At 37.6% G+C, this 23211-nt stretch overlaps 1 protein-coding gene across 2 annotated transcripts in view; it reads right to left on the bottom strand.

Moving 5' to 3' along the window:
• GAK (cyclin G associated kinase) overlaps window positions 1-23211 on the bottom strand; it is a 131359-nt gene that overhangs the window by 68294 nt on the left and 39854 nt on the right. For both annotated transcript variants that reach the window (XM_036765549.1, XM_036765548.1), the window contains exons 9-11: window positions 19049-19161; window positions 12094-12205; window positions 3403-3526 (exon numbers count right to left, since the gene is read on the bottom strand). In XM_036765549.1, coding sequence (XP_036621444.1) covers window positions 3403-3526; window positions 12094-12205; window positions 19049-19161 — 349 coding nt within the window. The remainder of the gene's footprint in view (window positions 1-3402; window positions 3527-12093; window positions 12206-19048; window positions 19162-23211) is intronic.

The raw sequence follows: 23211 nt of genomic DNA, 5'->3' as shown, positions 1-23211 counted from the left end.
TAAACAGGCGAGGTACAAAACGATAAAAAATACATAAAAGAAAAAGCAATGAAAATGAGGTAAAAAAATTTTGAAGGATGATGGTGACAACATAGGATAAAGCAACTTCAAAACTATAGCCCAATTTTTTTTCACAACCACTCTATGGGATGCTACATACCAGACCCCAAGACTATATAACCAATTCAATTTCTCCCCCACCCTAACACACATCTTCATATAAACTCTGATATGAGCCACAAAGGAGTAACAAATAACTGCTCTTATTCCAGTTACCCCTCAAAGCTACTAGAACCCATTCTGGAAAGGAACAACTACAGGAAGTTGGGCACAGGAAGCAACAGGGTGTCTATAAATGATGCCTTCAGGTAAAGGGTCAGAACAGAGGTCACTGACCTCCAACAGGTTAGGATAGTCTTTAGGAGCAACAAGTGAAAATGAGTCACTTCCATTACCCTTCAGTTCCCTGGGCCACAAATGGCAGTATCACCTCCAAGAAATGAGTATCAATAAGAGGAACCTGCTTCATGGCAGTCACCAAGTCAACACTACCACCCCTACTCCAACTCTATAGATTAATGGAACAATTAATGCTTCAAAATAGCTTCTTTTTAAAACCTTTAGAAATACAAGGACCAAAACTCCATTCCTTTTCACATAATCAATTATTTGCAGGGAAGCTAAGTCATGGGAAACGAACTACATACCTGACTCCAGAAACATTAACCAACAATTTTACAAAGCAAAGTAAAAATTCACTAATTCATAATAACTTGGAGAAAGGCTAATCCCAATAAACAACATTATGGAATATGTTAAAAAGAAATACAAAGTTCTTTCTTTCTAGAACGCACTCTATAGAATGGATAAGGTTAATTTGTAATGATTACATTATCTGTATTACTATGTGTTTAGATGGTCTGTTCTCTCAAGATTCCCTACTTCTCTTTATAATCCTGCTCCCAATATTAATTTGCTTAGCACAAGGTCTTTTCATAAATAAATAAAATAAATTTCATAAATAAAGATTGAATTATGGTTGTACTGTTTTATAATAGTGTGCCCGCACATTTTATATGTGAGGAAAGTGGGGAAGGCACAAATATGCCTGCTCACTGCAGAGTTAGTAAAGCAAGAACATTGTCCTAGTATATCATACTCTGGAGGTAAAATCTGGCTAGTCAAATATATCCACATAGACAGCTGCCAATGAATCTCCTGAGCCTTCACTCTTTTCTGAAGCCAAAGGGCAGGGCATCTTCATCTGGCTAGAACCTAATAGGAATATTTTTAAGTGAACAAATAAGAACAAAGAAGCAAAAGAGCTGCAAAAAAAAAAAAAAGTTTTCATCCAGAATTTTGATGAAACCAAAAATATAAAACCTATTCCTGAGTTTTATTTCTTAAATGTGAAATAAAAGCCACTAGATTCTATTCCTTTCTTTCGATGAGTATGTTTTGCCATCTTTGAAAAATGATCCCTGAAATTATAATTGTATATAATTGTATGTGCCCCCAAGGTAGGTACATTTTTATAAATAAAGGACATCAAGTAACTGTAATGAATAATACCAAAATGACTCATAGACTTATGTGCTCAGTAATTATTTTAAGTTAGTATTTGAAAAAACTAATATTAAGCAGTACTAATGTATAAAAATTAAATGGAAAGCAAAAAGTGCTTATGGAAGCCAAATATGTTTTCCTACTTTTTTATGTAGCAACTAGTGAGTTTCCTGACAATGAAATAAATGTTGCTTAAATATTTTCAAGCCAATAACAACTGTTTTCATGTGCCAGGATAGCTCTACTTTTCTCCCATTCTAGTCACACAAAAAAGTTACATTTCACTAGAAGAAGGTAACAGTCTGAACCCTAAGAGGTGATACTTCTGAAGCTTTTTTCTGTAAACTGCAAACAAAGCTCTTCTTTGTGAAGAACAGCCAACAAAACTTCTAACAAGCAGCAAAATGTATGAAATATTATGAGGCCAATTAACCTCCATTTTTATTTCCCAAAACCATCTCAAAACTCGAGCATACCCAATCCAGAGCCTAGAAAGAAGGCCAACCGAACTGGACCCACACTGGGGAGAGGCCTGGTAAAAGGCTCCCCCAAGTTCTTGGTCTACTAAAATGTGCAAGACTCACAGATCAGGCTGAGTAGTCCCCTTCCTTGATTCTGTTTCTAGAAGAAGCATAATGGAGCATAAAGAGCACTAGGCTTGAAGTGAGAAGACTTAAGTCTGAATCCTTGCTCTAACACTTAGAAGCTGGGGACACCCAGCCAGTCTCTTGTCCACTCTAAGCCTAACTTTCAACACATCTGCAATATGTGAATAATCATGCTGATATGATCTATACCATGGGGTCATTGCAGGACAAGTTCTTGGTCAAAAGTAAAAGGAAATCATTAAACCTGACTTAGTATTACCGTCTAAGGGCTGGGAGAGCCACTAATAATTCCCCTTTCTGTAGCACTGTAAGATTTACAAGATGCTTTTTTAACAAAAACTCTGCTATGGTCATGATGTGAATACTATTAACTTCATTTGACAAATGAAGAATTGAGGCTCAAAAAGTTTATGTCATTTGTTCAAGACAGCAGAGCTCTTGAGTGTTAGAGGCAGAAATCAGAAGCAGATTTACAAACTCCCAGACCTCAACTTTCTCCACTACATCAGGCTCCCTCCGAAGAGCCCCAATGCTAAGTTGTTCCAGCCACTGAGTGTTTGACTGCCTCCTCATGCATAAATTCGAGAGGAAAAAGGAAAAACAAAAGGTAGTAAAAGTGAAAAAACAAGTAAGAAAGGCAGGGAGGGTGTAAAATCTCCAGATTTTAGATCTTATCTTCCAGTTGTTCCATTTCCCAGTACCTTCCCCTACCCTGCTATCATGTCCTCCCCTCCTTCCCCCAACACACATGCAGACATTTTCCCCTATAATTGCCAAGGATTAAAAGGACTAGCTTGTGATGCTGATCCTGTGACAGAGGATTGTAATGAAGAAATGACAAGGTATGTACTCTAAAATAATTTATGGAAACCAAGGCTTGTGCTAAAGTAGTGGAACTTGGTTGGGGGAAAACAATTACATCTTTATTTTCATTAACCATTAACTGGAATTTCAGCATTTCCTTCAATTATTATTACTTCTTTAAGCTTAATTCTAAGAAATCCTATGAAAGGATCCATCCATAAATATCACCAGGCTGCCAAAGGGGTCCATGACACTAAAGACAATCCCGACCCTAGAATGTCAGACCAAAATTCAAAATATGCTACAAACAGGTAAGAAGCCATAAAGAAAAAATCAGTATTTCAGAGTTACTTTCATTAATTATCAACTTATATTTTACTTAGCTTGGTTATCCTAATTTCAATGGTTTTACCAGCATACTTACTTAGCAACAGACTGGATAACTTTGGAAGAAGTATCTTTGATGTTAGTAAAAAATCGTTCTGTTCCTCCTCTAAGTATGTCAAAGAAACCGCTATACGTCTGATCACACTCTGCAACTGTCATGCCTAAAAGTAAAGAAGATAACACAGCATAAAATTATTGGAGGCACAATCCTAGCCCAAATGACAAGTATATCACATCCTTCCCACTTATATATTCCAATCTGTCATGATAGGTTGAAAAAAGGGTGCTCAGTGCAACAGGACCACTCATGCCCAGCCATGAAAAGGAGGGGGCCAATGGCCACCAGAACATCTGCCTCACATTACATGATCCAAGAAGTACTCCACCAGATGTGCTCAGTTCTATCTGAGCCCTTGCCTCTGCTCCTTTAAGACACTTCTAGAAACTTCCTGAGAGCCCTCATTTCAGTCTACTTTCTTAAGGATGGGACCTTAAGAGAGAACCACTGCTGCTTATTTCCCCATTTTTTGTTTCCAGAAAAATTTAAAAATGAATGCGTACATTTAAGTGTTGGCAATAAGATTCAAATTCAAGTTGTCAAGCCTTGCTTAACGAGGCTAGAAAGAGGAAAAGATTAATAGCTAATGGTTTCTAACTACTCAGTTAGCAAGGAAATTAAATGAGCAAGAAATCTTCCTAAAAACTGAACTTCACTATAAAGGTAGTAGCAGACAGGTATAACATCATTTTATCAACCCATTCAGTTAATGTATTGGTATAGACTGCTAATGTTAGGCACTTCTAATTGTAAGCATTCTTTCCACTGATACTAGATCACCTGATTAAACATAGTCCAAGGTGATTTTACATAAGGAAATGCTTTTTTAACATCATTTAACTGCCTCCAGATCCTCACACATAAAAATCACAGAATCTGAAAAACCAAAGAGACCTCATGGGCTCATCAGTTCAAATGATGCATAGAAAAATAACCCCTCTACATCATACTTGACAAGTAAGACCTCAGCTGAGATGGAACTTACCACCTCTCCTCAGTGGCCCATCCCAACTGGTTTAGCTTTAATAGTGAGGAGAGTTTTCATTACAATCAAGCCTTACATCAATGGTACTGTGGCTTAAGAAGCATGATTGAGAGGTGGTGCACAAGCAAGCATTGGACTAGAAATAAGACCTGAGTCTAAATAAGTGAAGTCTGCAACTTACTATTTCTATAACTTTGGACAAGTCATTTTGCCTCTATGGGCTTCAGTTTCCTCATGAGTAAAATATGGATTAGACGACCAGTAAAGCTTTGGTCCTGTGACTTAGTTTGGGGACTTTTATTCCACATTGCCATACTGCTCTCCAAAACATCCAACCCAGCTTAGAGTCTTATTAGAGTGGCTATTTACTCATAAACTCAGCACTAGATTTTACCATTCTAGTGGGCAGAAGGGGCTATCTTAAGGTATCCTGATTTGCATTTTTATAATTATTACAAAGCTTGAACATCGTTTCATGGTTAACTGTAAATCATGAGTCCATATACTTGTATATCATTAATCTTATAAAAATGTAGCAACTCCTCACAGATTCTGAATGTCAGAACCTTATTTGACAGTTACTTCAAACATTTTTCCCCATGGCTTTTCTTTTTAGAGTCAATACCTTTTGTCTTGTAAATTGGTTTACATAATCAAGACCATCAATTTTGTCACTGATTTCTTCAAATAATTTTGCTGACAAAAAAATATTCTTTATCTCCTTAGCAGAGACATTTTTTTTCCTTTTTCTTCTACTTTTTAATGATTTAAAAAAAAAAAAACAGATCTCTGTTCCAGTTAGAACTTCTCCTGGTCATGAAGATGGTGTGAAATATGGAACTAAACCCATTTTTTTGTCATACAGACATCAAGTTTTCCCAATAGCTTTTACTAAATAGTGATTCAACTTCCCAGTGTTCTTCGAGTGTGGACTGATCAAACACTAATCTTCTGTATTCACTAGGTTCTATTGCTGGATTCACCATTCTGTTTCATTATGATCTATCTTGTAACAGATGTTATTTTTAAATAATTATTGCTCTTTATAACATTTTGGGATGTAAGAGTGTGAGTCAATCCTTCTTTGCTCACATTCTTTTTCTTTACTTAATAATTTTGCCTATTTTTCTATATTAATTTTTCATAATTTTATATTATTCTAAGAAATAATCTATTTATTTAGGGGTTCTGCATTAAATCTATAAATTAGCTTGGCCAGTACTGCCATTTAAAATATTTGCTTGACCTAACCATATACAAGACAAATCCTTCCATTTCTTTAGTTCTTTGTTTTCTCACAAAATAATTCTGAAAAGTCTTTGTGTAGGTTTCTATTCAAAAATCGGGTATATGTTATGTTATTATAAAGGATATCTCTCTACCAGGGATTTCTTGATGACGATAAAAACACAGACTTCTTTAGATTTTTCTTATATCCTACTTTCCTATTGTAACATATTACCTCCATTTTTTTAAAATGATTGGCTTTTCTATGCATACAAATACTGGCATTGGCAAAATTTTAAATTCTTCATTGCTGGTGTTTATTTCCTTTAATGTTATTCAATGTTATTGTTATTACTAAGATTTCTAAAACTACATTAAATTGGAGCGGCAAGAGTGGACATCCTTTGTTTCACATTTGTTTTTAAAGTGATTACTTCAAGTGTTTCTCTACTGCATGTAAACATTAGATTTTGGTTGCAAATATATCCTTTTAATCATACTTTGGAAAGGTATTTCTATTGTTTTTTTTTTAAAACATAAATGAGTGCTATATTTTATCAAAGGCTTTTTCGGCATCTAATATATGGTCTTCATTTTTCTCTTGCTACTAAGTTATGAACAGAGCATTTAATAAACTCTTACTACATACCAGGCACTTAGCACAGTGCCAGGGATACAAATACAGTCAGTCCTTGCCTTCAAAAACTAATATTCTAATAAGGAAAGACAATACAAAAGGGGTGCTGGAAAATGGGAAAAGAAAGGAAAGATGTAGCATGGTGTGGAGATAGCTGGAAAGTGATGGGGATGCCTGGTTCTGGGCAAGATAAGAAGAAAGTTCACCTCATCCCGGAGGTGAAGTCTAAGGTTCTGGGGGTGGGTTGGAGGTGGGGTAGGGATGATAGCAGGAGTGAAGGCAGCATGGTGTGCTGATGGCTGGGAAAGATTTAACAGAGTGACTGTTTTCCCAGTATTAAATCTTACTTGTACCCAATTATAATTCTTATGTGATCAAAATGGATTTTTTTATGTATATGAGCATTTTGGTATGAATATTCATTGTGGATACTGGTCTCTAATTCCTTTCATCATCATTTTATTATACCTTTTTCTGATACAAGGAATGCCTAGAAAGATTTACTGAGCCTATGATCTTGCTTTATACTTTGACACAGTTAGCACAATACAGGAATTACTTTCCTTTTAAAAGTTCCACTGCATTCATTTGTGGAACATACCAGAGACTGGTGTCTTTTTTTCAGCCCTGTTTCTTCATCTGAGATTAATCGATGTGGGTTGTCCAGTACTAGCTTAGGTACTTTAAACTGACAGATAATCATCTATTTCTTTTAAATTCTGAAATGTATCAGCACAGAGCTATGAGCAATAAATGGATCTCTTTTTTTCTTTTGTCCTTATGATTTGCTTTTTCATTTCCAATTCTGATGATCTGGGTTTTTTTATAAGATTTGCTAGCTTTATAAGATAACCTATCAATTTTACTCTTACAAGGAGAGCAGTTTTGCAAGTTAACAAGCTGAATTTATTTTATGCTTAAAAGGAAAAGCAAGCAGTAGATAACAGAAATTCACATTTGTGTACTATCTTTTTCTGTACCATTTTATGTATGAAAATGTTCACCCTTGTTTTTTTAATGTCAGAATAAAAAGTTAATTTTTAAAAAAAATTAAGAACAATTCTTAGATTTGTTATTTCAATTATACTACAGAAATCTGATCTTAATTATTTCTCTTCTTTATCTGTTGGTTTATGCTTGTGTTTCTTTGTAAGGTTTTTAGGTACAGGTTCTATTTGTGAAATTTATCTTTCTTATTGATATAGGCAATAGAAATATGAATTTGACCACAAATACTGTCTCGAATACATACCATAGATTTTGATAAATATATTTTCCATTATCTTTGATGTGATATTATTGTTTTTATGATTTCCACTTTCACCCAGTAAGTTTAAAATTTCTATGGGGAACCATACTTTTTAGATATGGTATCACTTATTTGTTTTAATGCATTATGGTCTACAAATGTCACCTATACAATCTCTAGTTTTGTTTAGACAAATATATCTTTTTTGTGGTTTAGCACTTTTTCAGTTTGTGTATAAAGTATCCCAAAACTGAAGCTCTAGAGCAGGAAAAGATCTTAGAGGCCATCTACTCCAATTTCTTCCTTTGTACAAATGAAGGAAATTAGGCTCAAGAAATTAAGTGACTTGCTCAAGTTCACATAATTTGTTTTCTGCAAACTTGTGGACTGATTACAGGGGAGTTTTTTTTCTTTTTTCTTTTCCTGCTGGGAGGAAATGAGAGGGGATAAAAATAAACACTTGACAACTATTTAAAATATGTATTTTTAAAATTGATGCATGGTAAATTAAACATTAGTTGGAAAGCTGGACCAGGTAACCTCCCGATCAATCATTTTCTATATCTTATTGCTGACTTATTATTTGACATCAATGACAGTTCATGTGGAATAACAAAAGGTTTACTATGTGGAAATTTAATAGTATTTCAGAGATTCTTTATCATACAGAAGTAAATTGTATTTCAATAATTGGCTTTTTCATCAAAGATAATCTCTGGCTAACATTAGCTTGATCACTTATCTGGTTTCCAAACATCAAAATCATATTCAAAGAAAAGGCAACCTAGTATAATGGAACAACTAATGGATCTGAAGAATCAAGAACGCTCGACTTGAGTCAGGAAATTCCAGAGATATAGTGTTAACTTCAGCAAGATACATGATAAAATCTCTCATGATATTCTTAGGGAATTATATATTAGCTGGGAAGTTGTGCCAGGTAATCTCTAAGGCCTCTATCAACTCAGATTCCATAACTTAAATATTGGCTCAATTCTTTACCATCAATGGCATTGTTCATGCAGACTTAATACCAAAAGTTTGTTATGTGGAAATTTAGCAGTTAGGGAGATTCAAAATTGGCTGAAGCACTAGACCAAAATTGATATGATTAATGAAATTACATCAACACCAAGAGAATGATCCAGATACTCCAGAGGATTTTTGCTTGGCCTTGTACTTTTCAATATTTTTATCACTGATGGGATACTTATCAAATTTAGAGATGACAAAAAGCTGAGAGGAATTAACAAGTTAGGTTGCAGAGTCAAAATCTAAGAGATGTGAAGATTCAAAACCATAAACAGAATATTTATTAAGATGAAATGTGATACAGAAAAGGTATAAACATAGAGTAGTATTAAAGAAAATCAACTACACAAGAACAGGAGGTGTACTGACGAGTTAATATGTATGAAAAAGATTTTGGAGTTTTAGTGGACAGTAAATGCAGTATGAGCCAAGAACAGGTCAAAAAATTCAACACTAGATACAACATTTTAAGACGGATATTTAAATTGAAGCTTGACCATGAGGGCAAACAGAATGCTGAAAGGACTATAACCAATGGGATATAAGGAATGGCTGAAGTAACTGATGACATCGAATCTGAAGAGACAGTTTAAGGGGACATGGTAGTTATCTTTAAGTCAAGTGAAGGGCTGTCGTGTGAAATAGGGATTAGATTTGTTCTGTGGCCCCATAAAACAAAACTGAAAGAAATGAATGGAAATTGCAAAGAGCAGATACAGGCTTGCTGTAAAGAAAAGCTAAATACCAATTATACCTGTCCAAAAATAAAATAGGCTGCCACAGAAGGTAGTAAATGTCCTATCTTTTCAAGATAAGACTAAATGATTGCTTATCAAATGTTTTAAAGGGTTAGTTTTATTTTTAATTCTGTTATGAAGGGCAAAACAGTTGGATGTATAAGTGCCAGTATGTTTGTTTAAAAAAATTAGTGACATTACTGTCTATTCATAAATATACTCTTATCCTCAAGATCAGGTACAGGTCAGACGTAGCTTAGCCAAGTAGAGAGAGCATATAATGAAGTTGAGGAAGAGAACTGCAGTAAAGTTTCGTTACAGGTCAGGCTTCCCACCTGCATCCATATGACTATTCATGACAAAGATGAAGATTAAAACTTATTTCAGTCCTTCATCAAAACTCTGTAGTTGGCAGTAAAATATCCAATTAGAATATACTGCTCTTTAAGTCACTGAACTTTCTATTTATTATTTTGTATTCAAAGCATTTTATATTTCAAGTAAAGTATCTTTCTGCAGCATTTACAAACAAATCTAAATAATAACAATAAAAAAATCCTCCTAAAAAGATAGCTTTACCATTGTAAATCAATGTTCACAGAGAGAGATTTATGTGGAAATTACCACGTATGACACATGCATGGATCAAATACTGCAGCAACCAAAACAGATACTAATGACCACATTTCTGTCAGAGAAAAGATGAGGAGAATAAATACGTGTGGGTCACAACGAACTACAAGTATTAGGAGGCTAGATGACTTTAAGGTCGCTGTAATAGGGAGCAAGGGCAATCAGTTAACTATAAATATCTAAATGTGGACACCAACATTTCCTTCCTTCCTTTCTCCCCCAGCTCCCAAAAACAGGTTGAGTTGCCTACCATCTACCAATGTAAATTCACGGTAACGGTTCACACCAATAGTACAAGATGTTAAACTGCCCCATTATCTTGCATCAAAAGCTAGGCGACATAAGACAAAGTATCTGGGTCAGTTAGCCAGTTAACATTTATTATGTATCAGTCATTATATAAAGCAAAGGGGATACAAAGAAAGACAAAAGCCCCTGTTCTCAAGGGGATTAGAGTCTAATGGGGAGATAACTTTCCAAGAACTATGTATAGACACGCTATTTAAACAAGATTAACTGGAAAAACTAAACAGGGGCAAAACACTGGAAATAAAGGGCAATCAGGAAAAGCTAGGACTTGAAGTAAGCCAAAGAAACCAGGAAGCAGAGATGAAGACAAAGAGCATTACAAGCATGGAGTACAAGCAGTGAAAAATGCCTGGAGTCAGGAGTCAAAGTGCCTTGTCTGGGGAATAGCAAGAAGCCCAGTGTCTTTGGATGTCACAGCATGTCGTGGAAAGGGGAGGCGGGGAGGGAGGAGAACGGAGAATAAACAGAGGATTCATACTTGATCCTGGAGTATGTGATAGTCACTGGAGTTTACTGAATGTGGGCATGACCTGATTAGACCTGAACTTCAGGAAAATCATGTTGACAGCTGAATGGAGGCTGGATTAGGGCAGGGAGAGACTAGAAGCAGACAGACCATCCAGCAGGCCATTGCAATAATCCAGGCATAAGGTTACAAAGGCCCGAACCAGGGTGGTGGATGTCAGAGGAGAGAAGGGGATATTTTCCAAAGGTGTTATGAAGGTAAAAATGACAGGCCTTGCCTGAACCTGTTCTTGTCAGTGAGATGGTGAATATTAATCAAGACTACAGAGGAGGTGAATTATGCACTTAAATAAAATGATGAATGAAGAGAGAGAGAAGCAGACTCTCTAAGCATGGACAGTCTAGCAAGCAGTAATGAAGTCCAGGTGAATGTGAGCTTTAAAGGGTTTCAACTCAGGATCATTCCAAGATGCAGATCAAGGTGAGCTCTGATCCTGGTTATTAAGGATTACAAGAAGTTAGGCCTAATCCCTGGGAGCTCAGTTTGGTGCAATTATTGTGATTAAGACTATACTAGGTCATGGCTTGCAATAAAAATTCCAGAGCAAGAAGATAATAGCACCTTGGTCTACTACAAAATATTTCATGAGGATACTATGCTCTTGATTCAGTCACTCACTCATCAGACATGAGGATATCCATCAATTGTGGGAATACCACATTCCTAATGCAATCGTTCATTCACCAGACATTTCAAAGTTATCTACTATGTGCAAGGCACAAAAGGAGATAGGAAGCTACAACAATTCCACTTTCATGGTACTTAACAATATGAAAGCAGGTGGTTCGGTGCTGGACCTAGGGTCAGAAAGACATGAGGTCAAACCTGGCCTCAGACACTTGACAGCTGTGTGAACCCGGACAAGTCATTTAACCTTGGTCTAACTCAGTTTCCTCATCTGTAAAATGGGGATAACAACAGCACCTACCTCCCAGGGCTGTTTTAAGGAACAAGTGAGATAATATTTGTAAAGCGTTTAGCCTAAGGTCTTGCACACAGAAGGCACTACAAAAATGTTAGCTATTATTATTATTCATTTATATTGTAAAGAAAGGATGCATTAAGCAAAGGTGTATTTTAGCACAGCTCTGTCCCAAAGATTCCAATTTAAAACTCAGAGGATCTTCTACACCAAAATCATGCTTAAGTATAGAAAGTCTGATGTTAAACAACAGGGAAACCACATCAAAATTAAAATGACTGGATATTACTCAAATGTCATCAAATTTGGCTTAATAGAGAATTCGATGCTCACAAAGATAATAAAGTCAGCATTTAGAACATGCTATCGATGCAAAGAAGACGAATTCAGGAGTTTTAAATATGAACACATACCTCCACTGTACACACTGCTGAGCTGCCCCACGGCCTTAGTACTTTGTGGTACTGAACTGAGAGAACCTCTAGGTTGCATGTTATTTCCATAACCGCCATTGTGTTCCAGAAGCTGTAAAGAGTCAATACTGTCATATTTATCATCATATACTTTCAATTTTTTTTTCATGAATTTTGATGCATTAACAAAAATCAGCCAACAAAAGGTGCTTATGGTACATTTTCCCGCACCATAAAGTTGGTACCATGGAGATGAGAATAAATGCCTTTAGCAAAGTTGACTATAAAGCTAACCTCCATAAAGTGAATCCTATTTGCCCATTCATGTGCAAGAGAACGGGCTAGTAGTTCTGTCCAGCACAGTCACCAGTGCTAAGAATTAAGTGTGTAACAAACCATCAGTGCAGTTCTAAGCTGACACGGAGCTCAGGTTCAGTTTTCCTGTGGAGCTTGCTTCCATTCTTCCCTAGGGCCTACCTATCACTGGCCACATACCTGCCCTGCCAGACTCATTAGAATCGTACCCACTCTAAGACGCCAACTACATAAAGCTCCCATAAAACTTCATGTCCAATCAGCCATTCTGCTTGGTTTCAATGTCACAATATTGTGGCTGCCACAAGATAAGCCCATCACCCCAAATCTCATTTTGGAGACTCAGCTGTGATCAACTCCACCTCAGCAAGAACTGGAGGACTGGAAGGTAAAGCAATAAACCTTTCCCAAGGCCCCCTTTTCACTTCCTTTTGCATGTTGTCTTCCCCATCAGACTGCAAACTCTTTTGAGGGGAGGGGCTGTCTTTCTTTTTCGTAATTGTATCCCCAGTGCTTAGCACAGTGCCTATCTATAATAGACATTTAATAAATGCTTACTGACTCCCAAATTAAGTAATGGTTATTTACAATAAAAAATAGGGCTTGGATACAGTACCACACTTTCCAGGTTTACTTCACAATCTAATACCTGCTTAGCTTTAACCTTAAGATTTTTAGTTAGGTATAATGAATCTGCCTATCAAATCTATAAATTTAAAACTCTACATATTTAACTCAACATAAAAAAGATATATATATATACATATACATATATATATGTATATATATATAGTGTTATCATATAAATGAAACCCTCAAGCTTAAAAGTGCTATAATAATGGCAGTAACAAGAAATGATAATGCTGCTACCTAAAAAAAAAAAAAAAAAAAAAAACATGGTTTTCTCAAGTTTCCATATCTGGAAAAAAGACTTCTTATGGACTGGAAATGATGAATAAGTAGTTCAAAATCATTTCCTTTATAATGAAAATTTTCATCATTAGTTTGTATCATTATCCAGGTTTTCAATTAGCTATAGTTTTTTCAAAGGACAGAAAGTTATATCCCCAAAGGATATTAACAGACAATTTGCAGAAGAAATCAAAGCTATTTATAATCTTATGAAAAAAGGCCATAAATCACTACTGATTAGGGAGATGCAAATTAAAACAACTCTAATTACCTCACACCTATCAAATTGGCTAACATGACAGAAAAGGAAAATGACAAATGTGGGAGGGGATGAGGGAAAACTGAGACACTAATTGTGTTGCTGGAGTTATGAACTGATCCAACCACTATGGAAAGCAATTTGGAACTATGCCCAAAGGGATATAAAACTGCAAAACCTTTTGACCCAGCAATACTAGGTCTGTATCCCAAAGAGATTTCATAAAAAATAAAAAGACCTACATGTACACAAATCTTTATAGGAGCTCTTTTTCTGGTGGCAAAGAACTGGAAAATTGAGGGGATGTCCATCAATTGGGGAATGGCTAAACAAGTTGGTGGTATAGTATTACAATGGAATACTATATTGTGCTATAAAAAATAATGAACAGGATGCATTTAGAAAAACCTGGAAAGACTAAAACGAACTGATACAAAATGAAGTAAGCAAAACTAGGACAAAACTGTACACACAGTAATAGCAAAACTGTACAACGATCAGCTGTGAATGACTTAGCTATTCTCAGCAATACAATGATTCAAGACAATTCCAAAGGACTCATGATGAAAAATGCTATCCACCTCCAGAGAAAGAACTGATGGAAATCTAAATGCAAATTGAAGCAACTTTTTTTTAAACTTTATTTTTCTCAGCTTTTTTTTTTGTCTCTGTTTTCTTTTACAACATGACTACACGGAAATATATTTTGCATAATTGCACATGTAAAACTCATATCAAATTACTTGCCTTCACAGGGAAGGGAAAGAGGAAGGAGGGAAGAAAGGAATTAGGAACTCAAATTAAAAAAAAAAAACTAATGCTAAAAAATTTTTTGGCATGTAATTGGGCAACGAGTTATAATTATAGTGCCATACTAGCACTATAAACCTCACCCCATCTAGTTTATCATCACACAAATGGTACATTTTCCTGCCCAAAAGAAGAAAACAAATCATAGCACCCAAGCAAAGTTATTTTGTTTCAGGATCTGTTTTTCTAAGAATTCAATGACCTAAAATTTGAAAGGATGCTCTAAGAGCAAGAGTTCCACACCTCACCTGGATCCATATTTGCCTAAGTTGTCCAAAAGTGAAATGGGCAACCTTATGAGTAGTGAATTTTCCATCACTAGATAGTTTCAGATTAGAGGACTACTAGTCTAATGTGCTGTTATGAGGAGGTGTCTTCGCAGACATAAACGAGACTAGGCAGTCACTGACATTCTATGATTGGTTCTATGATTGTCCTACAATTCCTAGAGCAGGAACTTAGCAAGAATTCCAAACTAAAAAAAAAAAAGATGTGTTGGGATATAATGAATGTTTAGCTAGGGAATGAGAGCTATAAATCTGCCAAAACCAGACTGCATAATCAGCCCAAAAGTATGAGCTGGATGATGCAAAACCAGAGAGAAGACCACACTGAGCGATCAATATGAGGAAAATTAGCATATTTATGCTAATATACTTAAGATATCTGGGAGATAAGAAGTGAAATGGAATCCCCAGAAAAGGGGAATATTTGCATTAAGTAATATGATTTTGTGTGTGTGTGTATATTTTCAATCAGAGATAAATACACAAGTGCATGCTATTGCTAGGTGTTATCCCATCATAAGCAGCAAATTCCAATCTATGATACCACAGACTGTACCAGAGTCCAGTCCTATTTGAAGGATCTACGTGTTTTCTGGAGACAAACTGTTCGGGAGCAATAACCAGCATTAGCTGCAAAAAGCTCTTCAGGTTAAAAAGAGGAGGAGGGAATAAATGAGGAGGAGCCAGGCACCCTGGGGTCTGGAGTGAACCAGGGAGAGTCACTTTGAAGCTCAGGTTAAAGTGAACAAGGAGTATGTTGGTGATTTTAGCAGAGGTCTTGACAACACCTCTCATCAAGAGCTGCAGACAAGACAATAACCCAAGGATAGAGATTGGGAATGATCAAGCGACTGGAACCAAAAAGGAATTATTAATGGTTCAACGCTACCTCGAGAGGAGGTCTCCAGCAGAGCACCCCAGGGTCCGTTTGCTTCTATGCTACTTAATATTTTTTGCATAAAATGATGTGGATAAGGCATAGATGGCAAGCATATCACAAAGGTAAAGTAGTAAATGACCAGGTTAGGATCCAAAAAGATCCAAATCAGATCAGGTAATAATCTGTTAGTAACAAATGCAAAAAATACTTTTAGTTCATTCCAAAACAAATCACAAAATGGAATCCTAATGTTAAGCTTTCTTTTTGGGTTTTTTTTAATCTGTATTTCTTTGGTTTTGTTTCTTAATGATCAGAAAATTACTTCAATAACAGTTTTTGAGATGTTTCAACATTATCAACCTTTCAGTGCTCTGACAGAAAACACAGAGAGACTATAAACTATCCTGCACAAGGTTTATAGCCAAAGATTTTTGAAATCATAATCCAGACAACCAAAACAACTAAAATCCAGAGAAATCTACACAATTCAAGATCTTCATGAAGGAACAGCCCTGGTACTGACTGCTACCAGTGATTAAAGAATCTCTATCTGATGGAGATGTAGTAAAACCCTAGCCAAGGACAGTCAGTGATGTTAGCAGCCTGCCTTAGCCACCCAAAACAAGGTAAGAGTAGTCTGGAGTCTTGAACCTTCATGATGTCACACTGTGTCATCAACACTGCATAACAGAAACTTAAACAGCCAGTGCATCAGATCACATAAAGACAAAATGTCACAGTGGAAGGACTAGCAGCCTGGGCCGTCAGAACCTGGTTCCTGCTAGGTCCCTCCTCTGTTCAACAAATAGACTACATGATAGTCCCTGTCTTGCTGGAGTATCTGTCAACTCTAAAGCGCTACAGAAACGTCATGAGTGCCATATGTAGACATTCTAGCACTGCCACTCACAAAGGTGACCCTACAGTAGGGGACGAGGCTGGGTGTGGAGATAGGAGACCACAGTTAGACTCAGTAGTCTATGCCACTTAGCAGCCACATGGCCTTGTCACTTCCCCCTCAGGGGGCTTAGCCTTCTCATCTGAAAAATGAGGGAATCCAACTATATCAGGGGATCTTAACCTAGAGCCTCGCCATTGTTTTTAATATTTCCATAACTCTTTTAGTGTAATTGGCATTTTATTTTATGCATTTAACAGTATCATTCAGATCTGTGTGCCAGAGGGGGGCCAAGGTGTGCCTCAAAAAAAGGCAAGAACCCTTAAAGGAGATTTCTAGTCCCTTCAGATTCCACATTCTAGGAGCTCATTAATCAAAACTTATTTTATTAAGTCTGGCACATGGAACTGGACAAGCAAGGAAATGGGATGAATCTTAAGGTTTAGTACAATAAACTCAGACTTTCAGAAGAAAAGTATGAGGTAATAACACAAGCAGTTAAGAGGCTGAGAACCTAGGGCAGAGACCCAAAACCATATGCGTCATTTTCAAACATCAGAGGCCCCCTGAATTCAAATACTGGGGCAGCATAAAGAGATGGAAAGAGAATCAGAACCAACATGAAGACCTGTACATAACAGACATATGGAGAGCTGAGTACAGAGCCAAGAGTCCTAGACTGGGAGTTAGAACACACGGGTTCTAGGTCTAGATATAGGTGATCTTGACAGCAAAGAACAACCTTCCAGAGCTTCAGTTTCTTTATTTGCACACCAGAGAAAGAGTAGTAGCTTTGGAATCAGAAGGTGGGTGTTCAGAACTTGGCTCTGGCATTGCTGTGTGACCATGGCCAAGCCTCTACACCCTCTGGGCCTGTTTCCTTCCCTGTACAACAAGGAGATCTGATTAAATGGCCCTTGCCGTCCTTTTGAGCTTTAAGCCTATGAACCAACGAATCCTGAATTAAAGGGATGGTGTGCTATGGAATTCTTATGCGAAGGGGCTCTGAAACATATGAAATACTAAGAAAATTCAAGATGCTGTTAATCAGCATCTGCCTGATCAAGCCTAGGTTCTCTACAACAGATGGACATACTTGTTGACACCAGACAAGAAACCCGGGGAATATATTCTATTCACAGACCTGTTGCTTCCAATGTTTTCATAAAGGCAGCTTACATCCTTCACAAGCAAACCTGCCTAGATCATTGAGGTTCCAATCGTGTGAGCTCCAAGGGAAATGTGTAACAAAAAAGCAAAGACAAGACTGAGGATCAAAAGCATCAATTTCCAGAAGCTGGCTGCCAAACCCACAGTTTGACAGGGGCCCACCACACATCTACTAGGATTATTCTTTCAGGGACAACAGTAGGGGCTGTCATAGATGTTTCCTTCTGATAAACCTCAGTAATGACCTTTCCTAGAGATACTCCTGAGTGCAAGTATGTCTCCAGTGAATCAGAAAACAGATAGGTAAGAAGAATGGAGGGGAGGGAACAGAAAAGGAAATAAGGATTTATATAGTCCTTACTATGTGCCAGCCAAGTGCTTTTACACATATTATCTCATCTGAGTCTCACAATAACCCTGTGAGGTAGATGCTATTATTATCCCCAGTTTACTGTTGAGGGAACTGAGGCAGACAGAGGTGAAATGACTCACCTAGAGTTACAAAATTAGTAAGTGTCTGGGACCAAATCTGAACTCAGGTCTTCCTGTCTCTAGGTCAGCACTCTATCCATTGAGCCACAAGATCACCAGAAAGATTCATGTTTTATCCACACAGGATGAACAAGTTTCTTTGGATGGATAAGAGGCTGACTAAATGGAACAGCCCCCCAAGAGCCTCGTGAAGAACAAAAGAACAATTAAGATGTGTTCTACTCCCACTAGTCCTAATGACACAAAGACATGAGGGAATCAGAGAGCTGCCAAGCATTTGATCACTTTAGGCCCGGCTCTTCAGAGCTCAGCCATAAGGGAGTCCTCAAACCAGAGGAGCTCAAGGACCAACCAAATCTCTCTGAGGGCCACTCCTTAGATTAAAGGATAACACAAGGGCTTGCCTCAGTCCTCCGACTCCATCACCAAAGTTTGCAGGTCAAGGCCTGGCTTGCCCTTGGCCTCAGCACCACTAAACCAAACTCTTACAAAGAGACAAGGGCCAGGTTCACTTCTACAGCTGCATATGGAACTTTTTAAAGTTAAGGCAACCCCTTGTAAGTCACAAGGGAAAAGAGGCAAATCGGCAGGTAGCATGCCCAACTCCATCACTAAAAGGCACGTAGGGTGATCAATAAGCTTGGGTTATAAGATGCTCATCCCCACCCCACAGCACGTCATCATTTCCCAAGCCATGGCTGGAACTGTCCTAACCCTCCATCACAGCTCAGTTTGTTTTTCCAAGGACAGAAGGCAACAGTCAAGAATGTGAAAGGCTAACACTGCGGCAGTGGGCTAGATGGGGCAGCTGAATATGAAATTCGTCTTCTTATCTGGAAAGTTGCATATATAAACTGAAGCACCACTTTGAATTTCCATTACCATCTTAAGAAAGACCACTCACTGAAACAGTATAAAACCCTTTCCCTTACCTCTGTGATAGGTGACTTCGGATTCACATTTCTAGCAGCTGCTATCTCCTGTAGCTGATTCACAAGTTCTGTGATGGACAACCTTTCTTCTGGGTTCACCTTCAATGTGGAGCCTTAAAACAGAAGTATGTTTTAGTTATATCAGTCCTGAAAATGTATCAGAACAGGTCAAATGAAGCTAGCAATTATTATCAACCCAAAAAAGCAAGAGAAAAACCTAAACCTGAACATGTATTCAGGAGATGGTCCCACAAAGACCAGAATTTTTATTCATTTAAAAGCAATTCAGTAACATTGATGGAGCAATGGCAATGTAGAGGTCATCAAGACAATAAAGCCTGTTAAAATGGAAAGCATTTCAGTTGATAATAATACCAGGAGCATTTACATGAACCTTTAGGGTTTACAAAGCCCTGTGTGTTACTCCATTTTATCCTCATAACAACCCTGGGAGACAGGTGCTGCTATATCCCCATTTTGCAAATGAGGAAACTGACACAGAGAGATTAAGTAAGGGTCACACTGATAGAAAGTGAATGATGAAGCCCAATTTGAACTTAGGCTTTCTTCTTGACTCCAACTCTAGCTTGCTATCCAACCAGCTGCCTCATTGAATTTTTTTAAAAAGAATTAAACACTGAATTAAAAACAATGCATGCCCTTCAAAGATACAAAGATACTGAACTAGAGCGTTTTTCCTCCGAATAAGAGGTCATATCAGAAACTATGCACGTGCATATACTTTGTGGAGGACTTGTGGTGTGTGTCGTTGGTTTGGTTTGGGGGGCGGGGGTGGAGAGAAAGAAGGTAGTGAAGACAGACCAAGCACATTATGCTATTCTCATTCCTACCCCTCCCTACAACTCCCCGCTAATGCATGGTCTCCTCTCAACGTAATGCTTACAGAAAAGTTCCAAGAGAGACTGTGCTGCTACATGAAACTTAATAAAATTCAGAATAAAAAACTCATACTAACAGCTAGCGAATAAAGCTATATACTGTCTACATAGCAGAAATTATTTCCTAACAGACCCCTTCTACTAGTTGAACAGTGAAAACAACTTTGAAACCAGCAAATTTCCTCAATCAGACCTGATAATCAGAGATGTCAAGTCTATCCTCCTGCCTTCAGACAAAAGTATACCTGAAATACCCCAGAATGGGAATCTAAACAGTAACTGAAGATGCCACGACCTTCCTAGGTAATAATGCCCCCAGCTAATCCTCTTCCTCCATGTGGAAGTCACAGAATAGAGAAAAGATAACTTTGAACCCTTCCCCAGTTCTCTGCTCTACAGGTCTTAAAAGGCCAAACTGGCAGAAAGAGCAGGACCAGGCAATGGCAAGGCAGTGGTAAATAGTGCCAGTTTGCTCAGCCTGCTTCCTTTCTACCCCACAAATGACCACAGAAACAGAAGCCAGGGCATCTAGCAGCGTAGGGTAGCTGAAAAAATCCCTACTATTAAGATCTTTAAGGTCAAACGATCAGGGAATGATCCAGTTATAGGCTGGTAACCGAAGTTGCTCTGGATCAAAATGCCCAGTGTTTCCAAAAAATCTATATGCAGATAAACAAGTTGTTGATTCTCCTCTCACCCATTAGCCTTCATAATAACTTGCTTGGTTGTAGCTGGGTGAGCACAAATACAGGAAACTGAGTCAGGCAGAGGGGAGAAGAAACAAGTGGAGAGAAAGAAAGTGCCCCCTCCAATCTACAGAAAAAAAGAGTTTAGCCTCTCATTCTCCACCATCATCACGAAAAAGAAAAGAATTACTTTCATGTTCCAAAGTAAATATGAAGACCTACAGTAGATGTGCATTGTAAAAATGACTCCTTACCTTGTGCTGCTCTAAAAAACTATAGTAACTCATTCATGATGGAATCATTACCAGGTTATAATGATAACTTCAGACTACCAACAGAATATCACGTGATCAAAAAAAATGTCTTGAATGAACAGGCTGGATGCTTCAGAAACTATGGAATCTGAACTAGCCAGATTAGTTGAATTGTTCCTTAAGGCTAAATTAATTCCTTAGTGGAATTTCAGCTCATTTTTTATTGATGATACCTGAGGCCCTCCCATATAACTTTCCTTTATCTGTTGATGGCCCCACCATTCTCCCAGGGAACCTTGGAGTCATTCAAGAATCTACCCACTTCCTAATCCCCTTCCCCTCCCACCACATCCAATCAGTTAACAGCAGCTTTCCCATCCATCTCAAAAAAGTTCTACCAATCCACCCATTATTAAACACCTACTATAGGCAGGGTCCTGAGTACAGGGCAAAAAAGAAAAATGACAACACGAGCAGAATTAATCTCCTGGGGAAATAAGAAATTTACATGAATAAGTATGATAAAAAGGAGGTTGTGATAAGAAGTTCAGGCAAAGTATTTTAAGAAATCTAAAGAGGAAAAAGTCAGTGAGTTGGGAGGAAAAGGAAAGGCTTCATTAAAGTGTTTACATCTTGAAGGGAAAAATTCCAGTGAGGGGAAGACGTGGCAGGAGGGAGAGGATCTGCACTCATTCAGGGCATGAGTCAGTAAAAGGGAATAGAGTTAAATAAACTTAGAAATGCAGGATGGGGCCAAGTTGAGAATAGGCCTGAATGCTGGGCCAAGGAGTGTGCTTTATTTTATTTGGGAGGCATGAGGAAATCAGTGAAGGCTTTTTAGTTATGGAAGTTACATATTTGGACCTGTGCATAGTGAAATTTAGTTAGACTTGGTGTGAGGGATGAGTTAGAAAGGGGAGAGACTGGAGGCAAGTTACTTCAACAGCCAAGTCCAGAAGCACAAGAACATGGACAAGATTGGCTCTGGTTGGTCCCATAGGGTATCAAGACCCAGTAAGTGGAAGAGAATAGGGGTTGGGGCTAAGACATGCAGATTTCAGCTCAATCAAGGAAAAAATGATTAATAATTATAAGTGTTCATCAGCAGAATAAACTACTTCTAGAGACAGAGTTTCTCATCACTGGAGGTTTTTACAGAGAGGACACCAGTCAAGGATACTGTAGAAGGAAATTCTTTGTGATTGCTTCTAGGGCTAGGCTCTATGACTCTACAGCCTATATTCCAGCCCAACCAGACAACTCAACATTCATAAGGTCATTCTGCCATGTCATAGGATTGAGCATTTACACCATCTGCCCACTTCCTCTCCAATCTCCATCTACTGAAATCTTTCTCATCCTTTTTTTAAAAATAACTTATTTATTTTTAGTTTTCAACATCCATTTCCATAAGTGTTAAATTTTTTCCCTCTCCCTTCCCTCCCCCTCCCCAAGACAGCATGCAATCTGATATAGGCTCTACATATACATTCCTATTAAATATATTTTCATGTTAGTCATGTTATATAGAAGAATCAGAATGAATGGGAGGAACCATGAGAAAGAAAAACATAAAACAAAACAAAAAAAAGAAAATAGTTGCCTCAATCTGCATTCAGACTCCATATTTCTTTTTTCTGGATGTGGATGGCATTTTCCATCATGAATCTTTTGGAACTGTTTTAGGTCCTTGGATTGCTGAGAAGATCTAAGTCTATCAAAGTCAGTCACTAAACACTATGGCTGTTAGTGTGTACAATGTTCTCCTGGTTCTGGTCACTTCACTCAGCATCAGTTCATATAAGTCTTTCCAGGTTTTTCTGAAGTCCATCTGCTCATCATTTCTTATAGTGTCAATAGTGTTCCATTACATTCATATACCACAACTTGTTCAGCCACTTCCTAGATGGGCATCCCCTCAATTTCCAGTTCTTGGCCACCACAAAAAGAGCTGCTATAAATATTTTTGTACATGTGGGTCCTTTTCCCATTTTTATGATCTCTTTGGAATACAGCCCTAGAAGTGGTATTGCTGGGTCAAAGAGTATGCACATTTTTATAGCCCTTTGGGCATAATTCCAAATTACTCTCCAGAATGGTTGGATCAGTTTACAATTCCACCAACAATGAAATCCTTTCTGATCCTTTAAGGAATGGCTCTGGTCTTAGAACCTTTAAGAGTTGGGTCCACACTATGAAATCCTTAGGGAGCATTCTGACACACCCAGGAGAGGGCTGAAATGAGCTGCTATACTAATTGTTAGGAGTATTGGTACCCACTATAATTCTATGGATTTTCCAAATGAAGTGGGTAACAGGAAGGC

Source organism: Trichosurus vulpecula, chromosome 6 (assembly GCF_011100635.1).
Source record: "Trichosurus vulpecula isolate mTriVul1 chromosome 6, mTriVul1.pri, whole genome shotgun sequence".
Classification (NCBI taxonomy): domain Eukaryota; kingdom Metazoa; phylum Chordata; class Mammalia; order Diprotodontia; family Phalangeridae; genus Trichosurus; species Trichosurus vulpecula.
The sequence above is the reverse complement of the archived record's forward strand: the minus strand, read 5'-3'. Positions and strand labels throughout refer to the sequence as shown.